This window comes from Apostichopus japonicus, chromosome 8 (genome assembly GCF_037975245.1).
Source record: "Apostichopus japonicus isolate 1M-3 chromosome 8, ASM3797524v1, whole genome shotgun sequence".
In the NCBI taxonomy this organism is placed as follows: Eukaryota; Metazoa; Echinodermata; class Holothuroidea; order Aspidochirotida; family Stichopodidae; genus Apostichopus; species Apostichopus japonicus.
This window is the reverse complement of record NC_092568.1, coordinates 10,172,694-10,188,361: the sequence shown is the minus strand read 5'-3', so window position 1 is coordinate 10,188,361 and position 15,668 is coordinate 10,172,694. Positions and strand designations below refer to the sequence as shown.

Genomic DNA, 15,668 nt, shown 5'->3' with positions numbered 1-15,668 from the left:
TCTGTGACGATGGACGTAACAATGATATTGCTACTTTTAGACAGAAATAATTGTTCCAAAATAGTGGCATAAAAAAACTACTTGTGCATTTATCATAATGTATACAAAGCCTTCATTTGGATACATTCCATTCTCTTAATATGTACAACTTTCACACACAGACCGTGAACATGACTTCGAAATCGAGTTTGGGCGACAGTTCTTGAAAGAAGTGCATATAATCATCATAATAAATTAATGTTATGTCATGTTACATTGATAAAACTAACCTAACGGGGTGCCTATCTTAATCAATTCCAACACTCGGTTTGAGTAATTGGTTACAAGAGGTTGGTCAGGTTGACGGAAACAAAACCTGAACCTTAGCATGCCTGAAAACTTTCCCATTAGTCCAAATCCTTCTTTAGCAGTTGATCAGTCTTGGTGTATCACATATTCAAGAAATTGGAAACTAAAACAAATTGAGAATATGAAAACCAAGAAAATCATAACAAACCTGTAGCTATGAAGCAGAAAGCACCAAGTTAACATAATTGTTTAAAGACTTCAATCACTTTTATTTACTCTATGGCAATAGTACACGTTTCAAGTTTCAAGTTTATTTTCAATGAGTAATTTACTCACATTTTGATGAAATAACAATAAACAAAGTTCAGAGTATGCTATAATGGAAGTGGAGGAACGAGAAGTAAGTAGAAACTTTTCGAGTCTGGACCCTTAACAAACAAAAGAGAATTTCAAAAATCACATAAGTACAGAGAGAGTAAAGAGATAAGGAAATACAGAGAAAAAATAAAGAGGAAGCGAAGAAAGAGATAAACAAATCCATACAAAGAGACAATGTAACAACTCAGCGTGGGTGGTTTGTACTATTATTTAAAAGGTAATGCTTGAGTTTTCTTTTAAATGAGTTAAGAGTATTTGAGTTTTTGATATCTTGATCAAGTGAGTTCCAGAAATGTACACCAGTACTTCGTACTTGTTTTTGGCTGCGAATAGTTCTAGAATATGGTTGACTTAAAGAGTGTTTATAACGAGTGTTAAAGGTATGATATTCTGAGTTACTACAATAGAAATTATTGAAAGCTACTAGGAACGTACCTTTCTGAAATTTATATAAAAAAATACCAAGTTGATAATGATATAGGTCAAAGAGTGTAAGAATTTTAAGCTCTTTAAAGAGAGGTAGGTTAGTGAAAAACAACATGACAAACAGTCAATATAGTTGCGATATATTTGAAAATTAAGATACTTCACGATACTACAGTCACGTTACGATACAACTCCAACTGACCTTGGACGAACAAACAGTAGGTTAAGTTAGGCTTCACATTGTCCGACCATAAGTGATCCCAAAATTTAATTAAACTTGTATATAATACATACATTTAGGTTAAAGGCTATCATAGCCTACAGTACATACTGAAAAAAAATAGACACACTCTGGGACTTTCAGGCTGGAAATTCAGAATAAGATTAAATGACATTTAGTTTGGAGAAACCTATTATCTAAAAGCCTATAAGGTCATCTGAAGTCTGGGGATTCTAAGAATGACATATTTTTAGTTTTGCAATAATGCTTTGGAAATGTTGTAGGATGAAATTCATACTTGAATACACATCATAATTAGCACTTAATTTTGGGTGACCAGGTGTAGCAATGCATTTAAGGGTGAAGACTGCCTAACATATTGGTCATGCATTCTCACATCAGATATCATCAGCGTCAATTAAACTTTGTCAATGACATTTCCTAATGCTCTTTCAATTTATTCCTCCGATGGATGGACATTACTAAACCCCATCACCACATTGCTGATGATGTACCATGGTTTGTTTGAGGTACCTTGAGATTACATTAGAATATACTTTGATATATATCAGACTTGCCAACTTTTCTTCAACCAAAGCTGGGATTTTTAAAATTTTACATCACGCAAAGTACAGAAAAATTGTGCAAAACTTCAGCTCAAACAAGATAACAATATAAAAAACACACACAAACAGCCATGAAGAAAACAGTATAGAATCATTTTAAGGTGTCAACAGGACCAAACATCAACAACAGAGAACATTTGATTCACTGAACTTGGAAACTATTTAAATAATTCTTACTGAAAAAAAGTTGAGACAATCTGTTAACGCTGCAGGACACAAGGGTTTAAGCATTTTGTACAGTTATGTCCCAAGAAACGAAGTAGACCTATAGCCTATATGAATATAGAATAGGCTTATGATTTTAGTACAACACTGGGTGTGCGTGTGGTGCAACAGTAAACTTACGCCCCCAGTTCTAACCAGGCCATGTCCTAGTCACACCGGTTTATTTTATAAATAAAATATGCCTAGGCCTACTAAGTAGTTCTTAACTAAAGGATTAGAAAAAAAATCTTATATGTTGTGACTAATCTATATCCAGGCACTTTGCAAAGCATGCTATACGCCATCGCAAGGTTCTAGTCTATGATTAGCCTAGGCCTGTAGTACTACTACTAGTAGTTACTAGTTAGTAGTAGTTGTACTTATACTTTGGCATTGTCTAGCTGATCAGAAAATAAGTTGTAAGACGTAACAATTAGGCTAGTCTTTACCGAATCCTTGCTCGGGAAATAACACATCAATCACTATACGAATAACTCTAAGATGCTCTTATTTCTGTAATAACACAATTCATTCGATTAATCTAGGCTAGGCTAATCTAAAGGCCTATGCATAGCCTAAGTTAGGCCATATTGCAGAGGCCTATATGAGTATGACATTCACTTCAGTATATTCTAAAGTAAGGCTATCTTTCAGCCATTTTTATCCTAGTTCCATTGTCAATGTATATAATGCAACTTTATCATGAAGTAAATACTGCTTGCTAAGTAAAGTGGATGTAAGTTGCAACAACTTACAGATCTGGTGCTTGGAAAGCAGTTTTAACGTTCAATTTTGAGGTATCCGCCATTTTCTACATTTTCCCACCATATGCGAGGCCATTTATAGGCCACGCCTCCAAATTCACCATAACAAATATAGTAGGCGCGTCCACCGAACTTGGTGGGAGGTGCATAGTTTGTTTGTAAACAAAGCAACGTGGGTTGCTGTCAATAACACGAGTGACAGAAGGCTCGAAACGTAAACAGATCCTTTTCCAAGTTCGCGCCTTGTGCCAATCAATTGAGTACAGTGTACACACTGCCGTGACGGACCAGTATAGTTCCTGGAAGAAAACTGGACAACAGTTATGTGGGTAAATGTAGAATTGTCGAGTGACGGTTAACGGCGAACAAAGTAAGTTTGAACAACGAAGGACACTTTAGAATGTGAGACAACGATCATTTAACTCTTGAACCCATTGGCTGTGACCGGTACGTGTCTATTGTGTATGGTTATAAGGTTGCTAATGCTAATCGTAAATAATTAATCGTAAAAAAACTGAGATCCTTCGACCTTCCAGTGAACCTAATAATTCAATGTAAAACATTACACACAAAATTGTTAATGTTTAAGGAATCCGAAACAAACAAAGAAATGTAGAAATGAAACCGGGGTTAGCTTCATTATGAATCTAACATGTCAAAGACACTGCAACCCTTTCAAACGAACGTCGTACCATATTTTCAGTTAATTCCGGTATAAGTAAACTGCATTGAATAATGTCATTTAAGGCAAAGATTGCTTGCAATCGGCAGGGAATCTCCCTGGAAGTAATCAGTTCCCCAAACAACTATTGCTGGTCCGATGTTTATAGAATTCTTTCATAATATTCCCATAAACATTACTTGGAAAATAGATTTTTTTTAAATTAAAAGAGGTTATATAAAGGCTGAACTTCGTCTAAATTGAAACTTGACTTTGCCCTTTGGTTACTCGTGACACGCCCATGCGTTTCTGTTTCTTTCTTTTTTTCTTTTCTTTTTTGGAATTGTGTTCGTACAGAAACGTTACCAGATTGTGGGGACATTTGAATGTCACCTGCGACGTCCAATTATCTATGCAATATAAATCATTCAAATTTTGATAGTCCCGCATCCAGTTCTATCTCATTTATCACGGCTGTATGTTTAACTCAGGGAGCTATAAGTAACTCCCTTCTTTACACACAGGATATATCGAGGGGATGCACGATCCACGCACGGGTCGTTATCATCTGCGTAATAACTGCAGCTATATTGACTTATTGGCTTATATCACATGGTGACAAGGCATGTATGCACGTGATTTTCACGGGCGGACCCATATTTGTTTGAGTTTTGCTTTCTATTATTTGTACTTCGAATTTATCGTATTGCAAATTTGTAAAGAAAGGTGCACGGGCAATTATGTATATTTAAACTAGCCTGTATATGATAATAAATATGATGAACTCTTAAATGAAACTTGAGATGTAGGTGTTATATGCAAACTCTTTCTTCTGTTCCTCTTTTCATAACTTACTGTGGTATATTGGCCTATATTTCTGACACGATTTATGTTATGATATTTCAAACACGTATAAGTAGTACAAAAAACCCATCAACGAGTCATACGCTAGTTGTAGTACTACGTAGTAGGGATTCACAACACAATTTGTGGCGCGCCACTAACTTCATGCACATGGCCTGGGTAGTAGAACTTGACAGGAAATCTTCAGCACTGCACCAATGGCTCGGTTAATATCGCCGCATAGATGAAATTTATCCAGGGAAGGCCTAAATCATGAACGTGAATTCATCGTACGACGTGTAATAATTCCCAGGCCAAGTTTAAAGTTGTTGCTCACGGCAACAGCCACGTCTACTCATTGATTATTCTAATGATTATTCATAACCTGTGACTGACTTTGAATATCGTCATTGCTGATTAACGCCAGAGTGATATGATTCGTGAGTTGTTGTCAGTGCTCTTACGGATTTGTGAAAAGCCGGCCGGCGCGACGTAGTTGGTGACATTCGCACGCAATGCATACCTGGAAAAGCTGGTGCATTTTGATCAGCTATGATTTCGCGCCAACATTTTAGCTGTGGAATGGAATTTTGCCAAAGCGGTTGGAAAAATTCATGTTCAGACTTGCAGGCTTTGATGAATGGAGAAAGAACTGATTGGTCAAGTTATTTGAATAAAAAGTATTGTTCTTATCGAACCATGTTAGGAAGTAACCATACCAAATAAGGAATGAACGCCTTACATCATCTTTCTAAATCCGGCAATGTTCCAAGTGCGATTGAAGCATAGCAACAAAGCTGGAAGTATTTTCCGCGGGAAACCAAACCACCACGAAACATTGATCGAACAGGAAGAACGACATCTCTCGAAAGTCTATCTACGGATTAAATCGGCTTTGCGATATTATTGTGTGGTGAGTTTTTATTATGACTCCTTGTGGCTAAAATCATAAAATTCTTTCAAAAATGCTGGAAAGTTATTAATTTGAGAGTGTTAATTGATTTATTATTGTATATATCATGCTTATTTTGTTTCTCCTTCTAGACCAATATCATGTGTAACACGTGCGTTGTAAGCTCCGTTTTTGCGTGGGCGTTAGTTGTTTAACTTTGACCGTTGGAACAGTTCAGCGGATGATTTCACGATGACAAACTCTGAGCAAAGCGCGACGTTTGCGAGCTGTAATATTTGTTACTGGGAAGTCATGTGTGAGTCTGGCGTGCGATTTTGCGCGAATATTGATACAGATTCGAAAGCGTTAAATTTACAACATGAAGGGAATGAGGTGATTTGTTTTTGACGGATTATAAGTCCAGTTATTACGTACGTACGACATTTTAGTCTGTGAAGCTTTAAAGATTAATTTACCTTACCGTTATATTCCAACGCTGTAAGTTTGATCTATGTGTGAGTTACGGAAGTGATTTTACTTACGTGGTTTAGCTCGGTGTGGGTTTTGTTTATTTGAATGGGGATTAGGGAAGGCCTAACATAATGTTAGTATTGTTATTGCTTTCGATTTTGACAACAAGATGAATAGAAAAGAAAGATCTAGATGAAGTGACAAAGCCTTTATAAACTGAGTGAAGAGTATGGAATCACAGGCTCTTAATCTCAATAATTGAATGATAGTTGCTTGGCCAACAATGCAAACTATCATATCAATTGGACTAGGCCAACCAACAGTAGAACGAAGACTCTTTTGGCTGAAACTGGACGTAGGCCTATAGTATAGGCTGGACTTAAATTTTTAGCCAGGACCCTTACAAGGGTAGGTAGAGTCCACACTGTTTGTGTAGCATGCAAAGATTTTTTTCGCTGTCCATAATGCAGGCATAGGATAACTTAGTCTAAATAAACAGAAAACAGCCAAGAACAAATTTTTTGGCAAAGTATTTGTCCAATTTATATTACTTCGGCTAGACTACAAAGTATGTGTAAGTCTGTATGATTCCATTTCTATTTTCATAATCTTTCGGCATAGCTTGCAGTGCGTTTCTTACACTCACTGAGAACAAAGTGTGATAAAAAAGATAACAAGAAACATCTCTGCATCTGCTTTTGGAAAGCTCTCTTGTGGCAGTACATGCTGCAGCATATACTTGCTATGCAATACCACTTATTATAGTAATATAATCATTCAAAGTGGTATGGTTGCTTTAAGAATACTACACTTGGCTATCAGTTTTATTCAAAACTTATTTTGTAAGGGGATGTTTAATTAAGTTTATTTTACTAGGATAATCCAGTTTAGTAATAGACAGATTGCTTAAATGGTTGTATGTTTATATAATTGCAAAACGAATCCAAAGGAAATAGATAAGAAACTCACAAATTTTAGAGATACAGCTTCTGCACTATACATGGCATGCTCGGCCAGCTCAATTGTACAGTAGGTCTACGCCTAGTAAAATTTTACATGTGCTGTGGAAAAACAATTGAAGACATTAGGTAGTAATGGTATGTAAGATGAATTATGATCCAAACCTCCACTTAATCATGTACATTTTCAGCGGTTATAAATCATTTTAAAAAATCCTTGCCAGTTGCCCTACTGTAGCTAGCTACAATTAAGCTACAATTAGGGTCAATTCAAACAGTTTCTATAATAAGAAGATGGATAAAATGAATTCATAACACTCATATTATTAACTTTTTTTTTGTAGGGAGGAGGGATGGGAAATTACACATTACAAACTAATGTACAGTCTCAGGCTATCTTTAACATTATTGACAGCAAGCAAAAAGTTTCACTTTGTGTATCAAAATAAAGAAATTACCAGCAATTTTGCAGCATTAACTAAGAATCAATCTTACATTGATCTGTGTATTAGTTTTCCCCCAAAATTATAATTATCATACAATTTAATTTACATTCACCAGCCCTTGCAGAGTAATTAATTACATAGCTCCCATGTCTAATTTACGTGTGACCCACGTTTAGTATTTATTTTTTTTAATCAATGAATTGTTCTAAGTCAACCGTGCTTGTAATACCACACTCATGCAACGGGACACAGAGATTTGATATTATTGATTAATGTCAGTGTACTTTGGCCCCCACGAGTTTGCTCTGATTAAAATCAAAAGGGTAATTAACAATCAACATTGTTTTCCCACTTCTTTTCAAGTATCTAAGGCATTACACGTACTCGATTCTGTTGATTGTTTTGTTTAAACTTTGCAATCTCAATTAAGAGAGCAGACCTAATTTGCTCTCTCAACCCACAGTATAGATGTCATAATTTAAGCGGATTGATCTACGACTCCTCGGCAATATCTCGCCGCCTATTGTCTTAGAGAGTTTGGTCAATGCACTTAAAGACTCACGTGACTCTCTTCCTCTCCATTCTTCTCATAATTTCTCTTCTTTCCCCCTTTGCCATGGTCACTTACTCAAGGGCGTAGTTCATTCACTCCCAGCACTTAAGCCAATAATAACAGAGTCTGTTTCTAAGGAACCCACCCTCCGTTAAATATAGATGACGTACGCCGCACTCTCTGCACAGGCAGTTTTCCACCTACTGCCTCCTCGTTTCTTTCTCCCTAATCACGAAAGGAATAGACCAATGTATCAGAGGGGTTTAGCCAGAAATAAGTCTCTTTATCTTCCATTTGTCTTTCGTATGCGTCGTCTAATGATGTATGCTGCCTCTGACTACCGTTATGATTCTCTGTGATGTTTTTATTTTAGTTATGGCACATGGCTAAATCAATGTAAGTCTTCTATTTCCTACATGGAAAATTGGCTCGAGACTCGTTAACCCCGACCAACGCTATCACCATTTCATTCACATCGAAGAGTTTATACTCTTCCATTTTGTTGTGGTTCTGGGTTTTTTCCTGTTTTGTTTTTTTTTCTCATTTGTTTCGATCTCCATCATCCATGGCACGGAAGGAAAACCTGGTCGATAGGAGAACTGCAAACATTGCAGAGTACAGTATGAGTCACTGGTGTTTAACACTGTTTGATGTCTGCCCATTAGCCTCCTCCCTCGGTTAAGCGATCAGAGGGAATACTAACCGTGATGTAAGCAAGCATCATTCATAGAATCGACCAATCAGAGGGCTAGGGATTTCCTGTGTAGGGAACAGTCAATGTTTTCTCATGCTGTGAATCAAACGCTGAGAGGAACAAAAATGGACGAGGTAAATGGAAACAAATTAGAGATGGTTTCAGATGGCAGAAAGTAGGGACTATCCACAATGAACATTGTCAAATTGGATGTGCTGCGCTGGACAAAAGTCTTTTCGTAGTTTTCTATTTATTTATTTATTTATTTTTTATCGGTACTGGGCTTAGTGAGTCGTCGGATAGCTAATGCGTCACTGTAACTCATCTATGAGTTGTTCTTAGAATTAACTGTGTCAAGTTTATCTTGCTTTATGAAGTGTGCGGAATGGATTTCATATCTATTCGTCCACGCTTGTTTGTAAACTTTGGTAAGTAAAAATTTTCTTTGAATAATTTTGTAAAAGGTTTAAAAAGTAGACATTGTTTCTTGTGAAATTTGGTCTTGTACTGTAAAATATATATTTAGTTATCTATTTAAGAATGAATTGGTGTACAGTATATCAGTATGGAAGAAAGAATTTCTTTGTTCATCCGCATTGGATAAATCAAGAATTTGAAAGATTTTCTTAGCTTCAAAACTTTAGTAATTTAACAAATGTAATGAATATTCATTGCCAAATTTCTAGCAACTGGTAGACAAATCTTGTTTCGAAGAATGTTTCTGCAAACGCAGAGAAAACCTGAGGGTAAGATCTATCCCCAAAACTTGCAAGCAACAACAAAAAGCATCAAATTGCTAGACATCTTAGATTTTTTTTTTTTTTTTTTTTTTTTAGAATGCAGGGTTTTGAGTTACAGTTTGTTCCAATATTTGTCAAAGAGCATTGACTAATTTTCTTTCTAACAGCAGGACCAGTTTTGAAATTCTACATACAGTATTTCAAATCTATTATTATTTTACCCTAGCTTAAAGACGTTTTGTCTCAGAGGTCTTCAGTTTACTAACTTTCCTACCTCAGTGGTCAAACAGTGCAATATGTTTATTCATTTTCTTCTTTCCAAAACACTGCCATGAACACTACAGATGGCAATATTCAGCTTTTTAAACGATATTATTATAATAAGTTTTTTTTTTGTCACTTCACCGTAAATTTACGGGTAAAATTGCAAAAGTGACAAATTTACAGTGAATATCTGCTCCTTCCTGACAGATATGCTGTGTATTTTTGACAGGCGGTGACCAAGCATGCCTAATTATAAGTATATTCTTCTTCTATTCTGCCTACTACAGAAGAACATTTTCATGTGGACAACTCAACAAGTTGCCAAAGGTTACGGCTAGCAAGTTCATAGAGTTTGCTCTGGGTGAAAGGTTTAAAGCACGTTTCAGTATTGATTTCCAATGACATGGCCCTGTTTTTTTTTTGTAACTGCAATTATTTGAGCTAGATATTAATGTAACAGACAAACAATGGCATGTTTCATTTCACATGCCATTTGAATGTCGAGTGGCCCATGACACTTTCCTTTTCTTACAATCTACTATCGGAAATTGATGTGGTAAAATTTCCGTCATTGAAGTAGAAAACACTGTATAATCCTGTTCGAGTCTGTTATCATTCATTGTGTATTAAACATGATTCTTAAAGTCGAGACCCCAGAAAACCAGTGGATTCCTCTGTTAAACTGTAATTAAGAGATTCGCTGTTTTCTCACAGCTCAGAAGCACTTTAAACTATATTGGTTAATAGATATAGAAGTCTTGTGTGCACTGAGGTGTCCAATCACATTACAGGTAGTATACAGCTGGTATTGCAAGGTTACATCTTCATATACAGGTATAGAAAGATGTGACAAATTTACAGTTAATCAGTTTGTTTTCCTGCGTTTTTGAGGGAACAATTTTCACTGGTATACAGATACAATAACCTAGTGAAATGGGCAATTATGTAAATTTATGCCAAAGTCTATTGTTATTTGTAAACTTTGTGCATAGGTGGAAGAGATTCATTATTATGCAAAGTAAAGCTATTGGACTTCGTAAGTCTTTGAAGGATGCTGTTCAATGGTGAAATCACACATGGATATTAGGCTTATCAATGTTCACAAATTTGTCGGGTTAAACAATGATGTAAAAGTCAATTTTTTTTTTCTTCCAATTTTGTTTATGTTCTAGGAACTGTAACAGTTTTAGGAAAATGGGTGGGAAAGAAATTGGAACTGTATGGAATCTCTAAAAACTTACGACTTAACTTGGTGATAAAATGTCAAAGGTTGTGTCTTAAGTTTTATAAATAACTATGTTACTTTTCACTTAAAATTATTAAATTAATCAGAAATTTTGTTTACTGCTTAGAGGTGAACCATCAATCTTCTTTCCTTTTCTTGTAGACTTCAGATTGGCTATGTCACCTTTAAACAAATGCCTTCAATTGCACTCTAATATAATATGTGGATGTATAAAGTGAATGTTGCAGACACAGAACCAGAGGGGTGTAGGGGTCTTCACCCTCCTCCCCCTCCTCTTCCAACCCACAATAAAATCTCAAAGTATTTCTTTGAACAACATTGTCTACATACCCTAACAGTGTATCAGAATGCACCATTTAACATGTTAAATTCCAAGTATTTTGGGAGGGAACAGCCTTGCTGTGTAGAACTCTGAGTCAACAACCCCAGGGCCACCCTCACCCCTCCTCTCTCGTCCTCCTCTTTAAGCATCCTGAATCCATATATTAGGCCAGTGCCATACAGTAGAATGACACACGAGTCGTCACTTTCTACTTGCCAATCAGAAGCTTACTATGCCCGCTGCCCTAAACATCCAGGGTTATCTGCAAATGTGATATATCATCTGGTAATGTGTAAGATAAGATTTTCCTCAAACAAACAAGTCTTCATGGAAGAAGGAGACTTTGTCAAGTCCAAGTTGACAGCTTCACCCTGTATGGGGTAAAACCACAGATGCCTCGTACATGTGGTAAACAAATCCCGCACTCACTCTCTCTCTCTCACCCCAGGTCAGCAGTGTCCTACCTCTCCCCGGAATAAAATTAACTGACATAAACTGCCGCTTTAGATTAGTACTTCCTTACCAGATATTTTTGACAGGTGAAGGCAGGTGATAGATAGGATCCCATTACAGCTTAGCATTGATCAACAATAACGCCACCATTGTTGCATCGGCCTGTTCGAATTTGTTTTTCTTTCTTTCTTTTTTCCCTCTCTCTCTGTGCGGTGCGACAGACTACCTCTCTGTTGTAAAGTGTATGTAATTTGGCAAATTTGGCCTTCAATGGAACTGATGTCGTTGATAAAATCATGTACCTTGTACATCAAGATGTCAGTTTCCCAATTCCTTTGCCAAAACTCAAAGCTATTAACTGATGCTGATCTTTGCCAAATTGTAACCAGTCTTCTCCACACTCCTTCCCTCCCCACCACATTTTGTGTGACTGTTTGCTTATATAACCAAATGTAAAGTTTGGCTTTATGACCTGTACCAAAGTCTGTTCAGGATCATCTCCATCCTCTTTATGGTTAGAGAAACTGGTACATAATTCCTGTTCTAAACACGACCTTGTCCCCATTTCACCAACTTTCAATCTGTGTAGATGCCAAAGGTATGTTTGCCTACCTTATCCCCCCCCCCCCCACACACACACACAACCCATCCTTTTGAATACAAGGACATAGGTAGACAAAGCAGAGCAAGATGTAACGGCCAATGATGTGTTGAAACGGGCTGATAGCTTATATAGATAAGTTTGCCATATTTTCCTGGAAGGTTGTACATATACCTCTGACACACAAACATGATTTTTCTAGGATCAATGAAGGGTATGAAAAAAAAAGGGTAGTCCAAAACCTGCTCTATGATGCTATTGCTACTTCTGAAAGCTCATTAGGATCTATGCCAAACAAAATATGAATGGTTTGTCAACAAGAAACATTTGTTTACAATGTTTCATCACCCAATCGTTCTTTACTACTGATTTGTAAACAACTTTATTCACCTGTATCCAACACAACATGTGGCTGTTTTGATTCAGAAGGCCCTATCCATTCATTGATTGACCTTCCAAGAATATCAGGGATAGTATATAAATATAAGTCATGAATGAGTCGACTGTTGTTTAACTGTTTATAATCAATGTGGCTAGCTGACTGTGAGTAATCCATCTTTTATTCGAGCGAGATCCTTTGTGAATGAAATTATCTGGATTCATTATAGTATGCTGCCAAATTAACCTTTTAAGAGCAGACTAATTTTGTCCTCTTCATATTGATCTCCACGAGTTCTTAATCTACATTGAGAACGTTGCATAACAAAGTGTTTTTATTTTTTCGTTTTGTTTTTATACTGTGCACATGGAACAATTAATATGTCACTTCTAAATTCAACTCTTCTTTTCAGGAGACACAAAGCAACCATCATTATTGATCTATGTGATAGAGAAAACTGTCTTGAACAACTTCCCCCAAACAGCTAAGAAAATATTATTCCATGTAAGGAAATTTCACAGATTTGGATGTTCCTTGACATAAGACTGAAGACTTGATCAAGTCTAAACTATGATGTCATCATCAAGCCACTTGTTCGTCACTTTGTAATGTTTTTCCTTTACTTATTTATTGCATTGTTTATTTCTGTAATGGAGATGGCCTATTTCTTTAAGGGTTCAGTAACTTCATCAATTGCGAAAGATAAATCATTTTATAAAGCGATACATATCCACAAAGCCTTGATATCAAGTTTTAAGAGAATCACCCATTAAAACAGTATTAAAAGAGTATTCTCACCGTAAATCTGGAGTCATTATATTTTCCAAGGGTTCTTATGTATATTATATGTTATCTAATCTATTAATGTGACTTGTGATTGCATTTGTTTCACTTTGACCTTGTAACTATGGGTAACATAAACATTGAACATAAGATACCAACATTTATTTCACATTACAGGCCTGCAACAGGGGATCTTGAGATTTCAAACCCACCTGCTAAAATTTTGTCTCAGAAAGACATGAGACCTTCTATACTTAGTAGATCCAGGCTGCGTGGGTAGACAATCAATGTTAACTAGTACTTTTCCTCACCAAATGGAAGTTAATCTGGGAATAATGAAGTTAATCCACCAAATTTCTTCTTCTCTCCTCTCCCCCCCCCCCCCCTCACTTTTTGAATTGTCAATTAATTTACATTATTGTGGGATATCGAGTAGCATTGCATAATTTATGAGGCTCATCACATATCCTTAGCAATATTGTATATTGGAGATGTCACATAAGTGCAATAACCCTTCACCTCTATTCCTCTTCGGACCAGCAGGTATTGTGCCTTCATTCTTAGGAGTAACAATAGGACGTCCTTGGAACAAAAGCCAGCACAAATTTAGGAAAACCCTGATAATTTGTTTGCTTAGGAATAAATAGATGATAAAAACTAATGAAGGTATATAGAACCACTTTGGTATTGTTTTGTCGTTATTATAGAATTTGTGAAACTTATCAAGGTGTCATGCGAGTCTGGGAAGATATATAACAGTGTTTCCTTTCAAATATAAAGTAAAGAGAGGAAAAAAAATCAGATAAAGGCTGACCGTGATTCTCTAATCGATGGAAAAAAAACCTACAATATATCAGACAAAACAATAACCAATTACTCTTCTAGATATATCCCTCCCTATCTGTACATTGTTCTCCTCTGAATGAATTCAAAATTGTAAGAAAGGTATTGACAACCCTCTCAGCAGATTAATATCCCCCTTTAATTGTCCGCACCACAATTGTTGTTTACCACTGGCATCCACTCTTCACCTGTAGTTCGCACGCGCACGCACACACTGTTGTAAACAACCAAGACCAGCTCTGTGTTAGTTGATATCTAGATACTATATTCTTGCCTGTAAGCACATTTCGTATTTAGCAGTGCAGCACACACACGCATGACCTTCACTCCATAGTATTTGTTATTGTGTCACCCAAGGATCAGCTGTTACTGGGAGAACCCATTGACTGTTTTCTTGGCAGTGAGCCAAATAATTTGATAGGCATTGCCAATCAGGATCTGTGTTTGGGGTTCTTCTATACAACTGTCAAGGCTGTTGGAAAAACCTTTCTGTGTGGCACTCTAGCATTTTCGACATGACTATGACAAAATCAACCAACATTTGAGGCGGAAAGCTGAACTGCTTTTCAGAGTGAATTTTGATAGGATGTTTATAGCATGGAAGGTTATCTTTCCCATGGTTAGGGTTTCTTTGTGGTTACAAGGATATAGTAGAAAGTCATTTTGAACATTTAGGTGTAAAGTTATTTAAATCTATATCCATTCATTTTATCTTAGAGTAGTTGGTATGTTGGATATAACAGACAGATGTAGGGAAGATATATAAGAGTGTTCAAATTTTGGGTAGCAGTTATGAATAGTATCGGAATATTGTTTCATATTAAATAATATGGTATCTGTGTACAAAAACCGCTGTATCGTATAGCGGTTTGACCATATTACATAGCACTCTGTGATGCAATACTCGGATAAATTATTTCCCCGAGATTATATATAAAATGTATCGATATATGCTTTACCTTTTAGGTCGATCATTCCGTGAACAAACATATTGGCATTACAGTGAGTGAGTGTTGTCTTTACTTGTTCTGTTTTGTTTTGAACACTATAAATAGGTTTCTAAAACAAACAGTTATTCAACAATATTTTCCTTCATGTTGCTTTCAGTTTTCAAAGTATTTGTTTTTCAAAGTTGCTATTTCCTCACCAGTTCCATTGTTAGAGCAAAGTTTTACTTTCTATTGCAGAATTTTCATCATTTCTAATAAACATATTCAGCGAAGTCGTTTCTCTTTCCCTTCTTTCTTTAGTTCTCCCTTTTCTTCTTTATTGTATTCCTCGTATCGTACTAATTACGGCAAAAGTGCTGAGTGTTCAAAAAAAGGTTCTCTCCGTTTTCTCATCCTTCAAATTTGCTCGCGTTTTCTTCCTAAACATGGGAATTGTCGATTGTTGCTTCACAGTTGTGAAAATTTTAGACATGCAACTATGTAACACAACTAGTCATGTAAAGTTCCGCTAATTGCCAGTGTAACCACTTCCAAGTGGGAGGGGGGGGGGGGATTCTTTTGTTTTTGAAATGAAAAGAGCTTTTTCAAAAATAAATTTAAAGTAAAAAAAAGTTGTTAAATAATTATTGCAGTTGACATGGAAGAGTTCTATTGAAGATAGA

The 15,668-nt window shown here is 36.2% G+C and overlaps 2 protein-coding genes across 13 annotated transcripts in view; one reads left to right on the top strand and one right to left on the bottom strand.

The window, feature by feature from the left end:
• LOC139972121 (uncharacterized) overlaps nt 1–4,714 on the bottom strand; it is a 147,460-nt gene extending 142,746 nt beyond the window's left edge. The window contains exon 1 of one of the 3 annotated variants that reach the window (XM_071979066.1): nt 4,573–4,714. In XM_071979066.1, coding sequence (XP_071835167.1) covers nt 4,573–4,583 — 11 coding nt within the window. In that variant the 5' untranslated portion in view covers nt 4,584–4,714. Of the gene's footprint in view, nt 1–624; nt 2,824–2,897; nt 3,226–4,572 lie in introns of those variants that run through there. The other 2 variants (XM_071979065.1, XM_071979067.1) reach the window with 2 other exon arrangements.
• A 237-nt stretch (nt 4,715–4,951) lies between these two features.
• Nucleotides 4,952–15,668, top strand: part of LOC139972128 (uncharacterized) — a 44,535-nt gene continuing 33,818 nt past the window's right edge. For 2 of the 10 annotated variants that reach the window (XM_071979077.1, XM_071979076.1), the window contains exons 1-2: nt 4,952–5,323; nt 15,023–15,062. In XM_071979077.1, coding sequence (XP_071835178.1) covers nt 5,174–5,323; nt 15,023–15,062 — 190 coding nt within the window. In that variant the 5' untranslated portion in view covers nt 4,952–5,173. Of the gene's footprint in view, nt 5,324–5,444; nt 5,734–5,768; nt 6,182–8,315; nt 8,854–14,627; nt 14,676–15,022; nt 15,063–15,668 lie in introns of those variants that run through there. The other 8 variants (XM_071979087.1, XM_071979078.1, XM_071979079.1 and 5 more) reach the window with 8 other exon arrangements.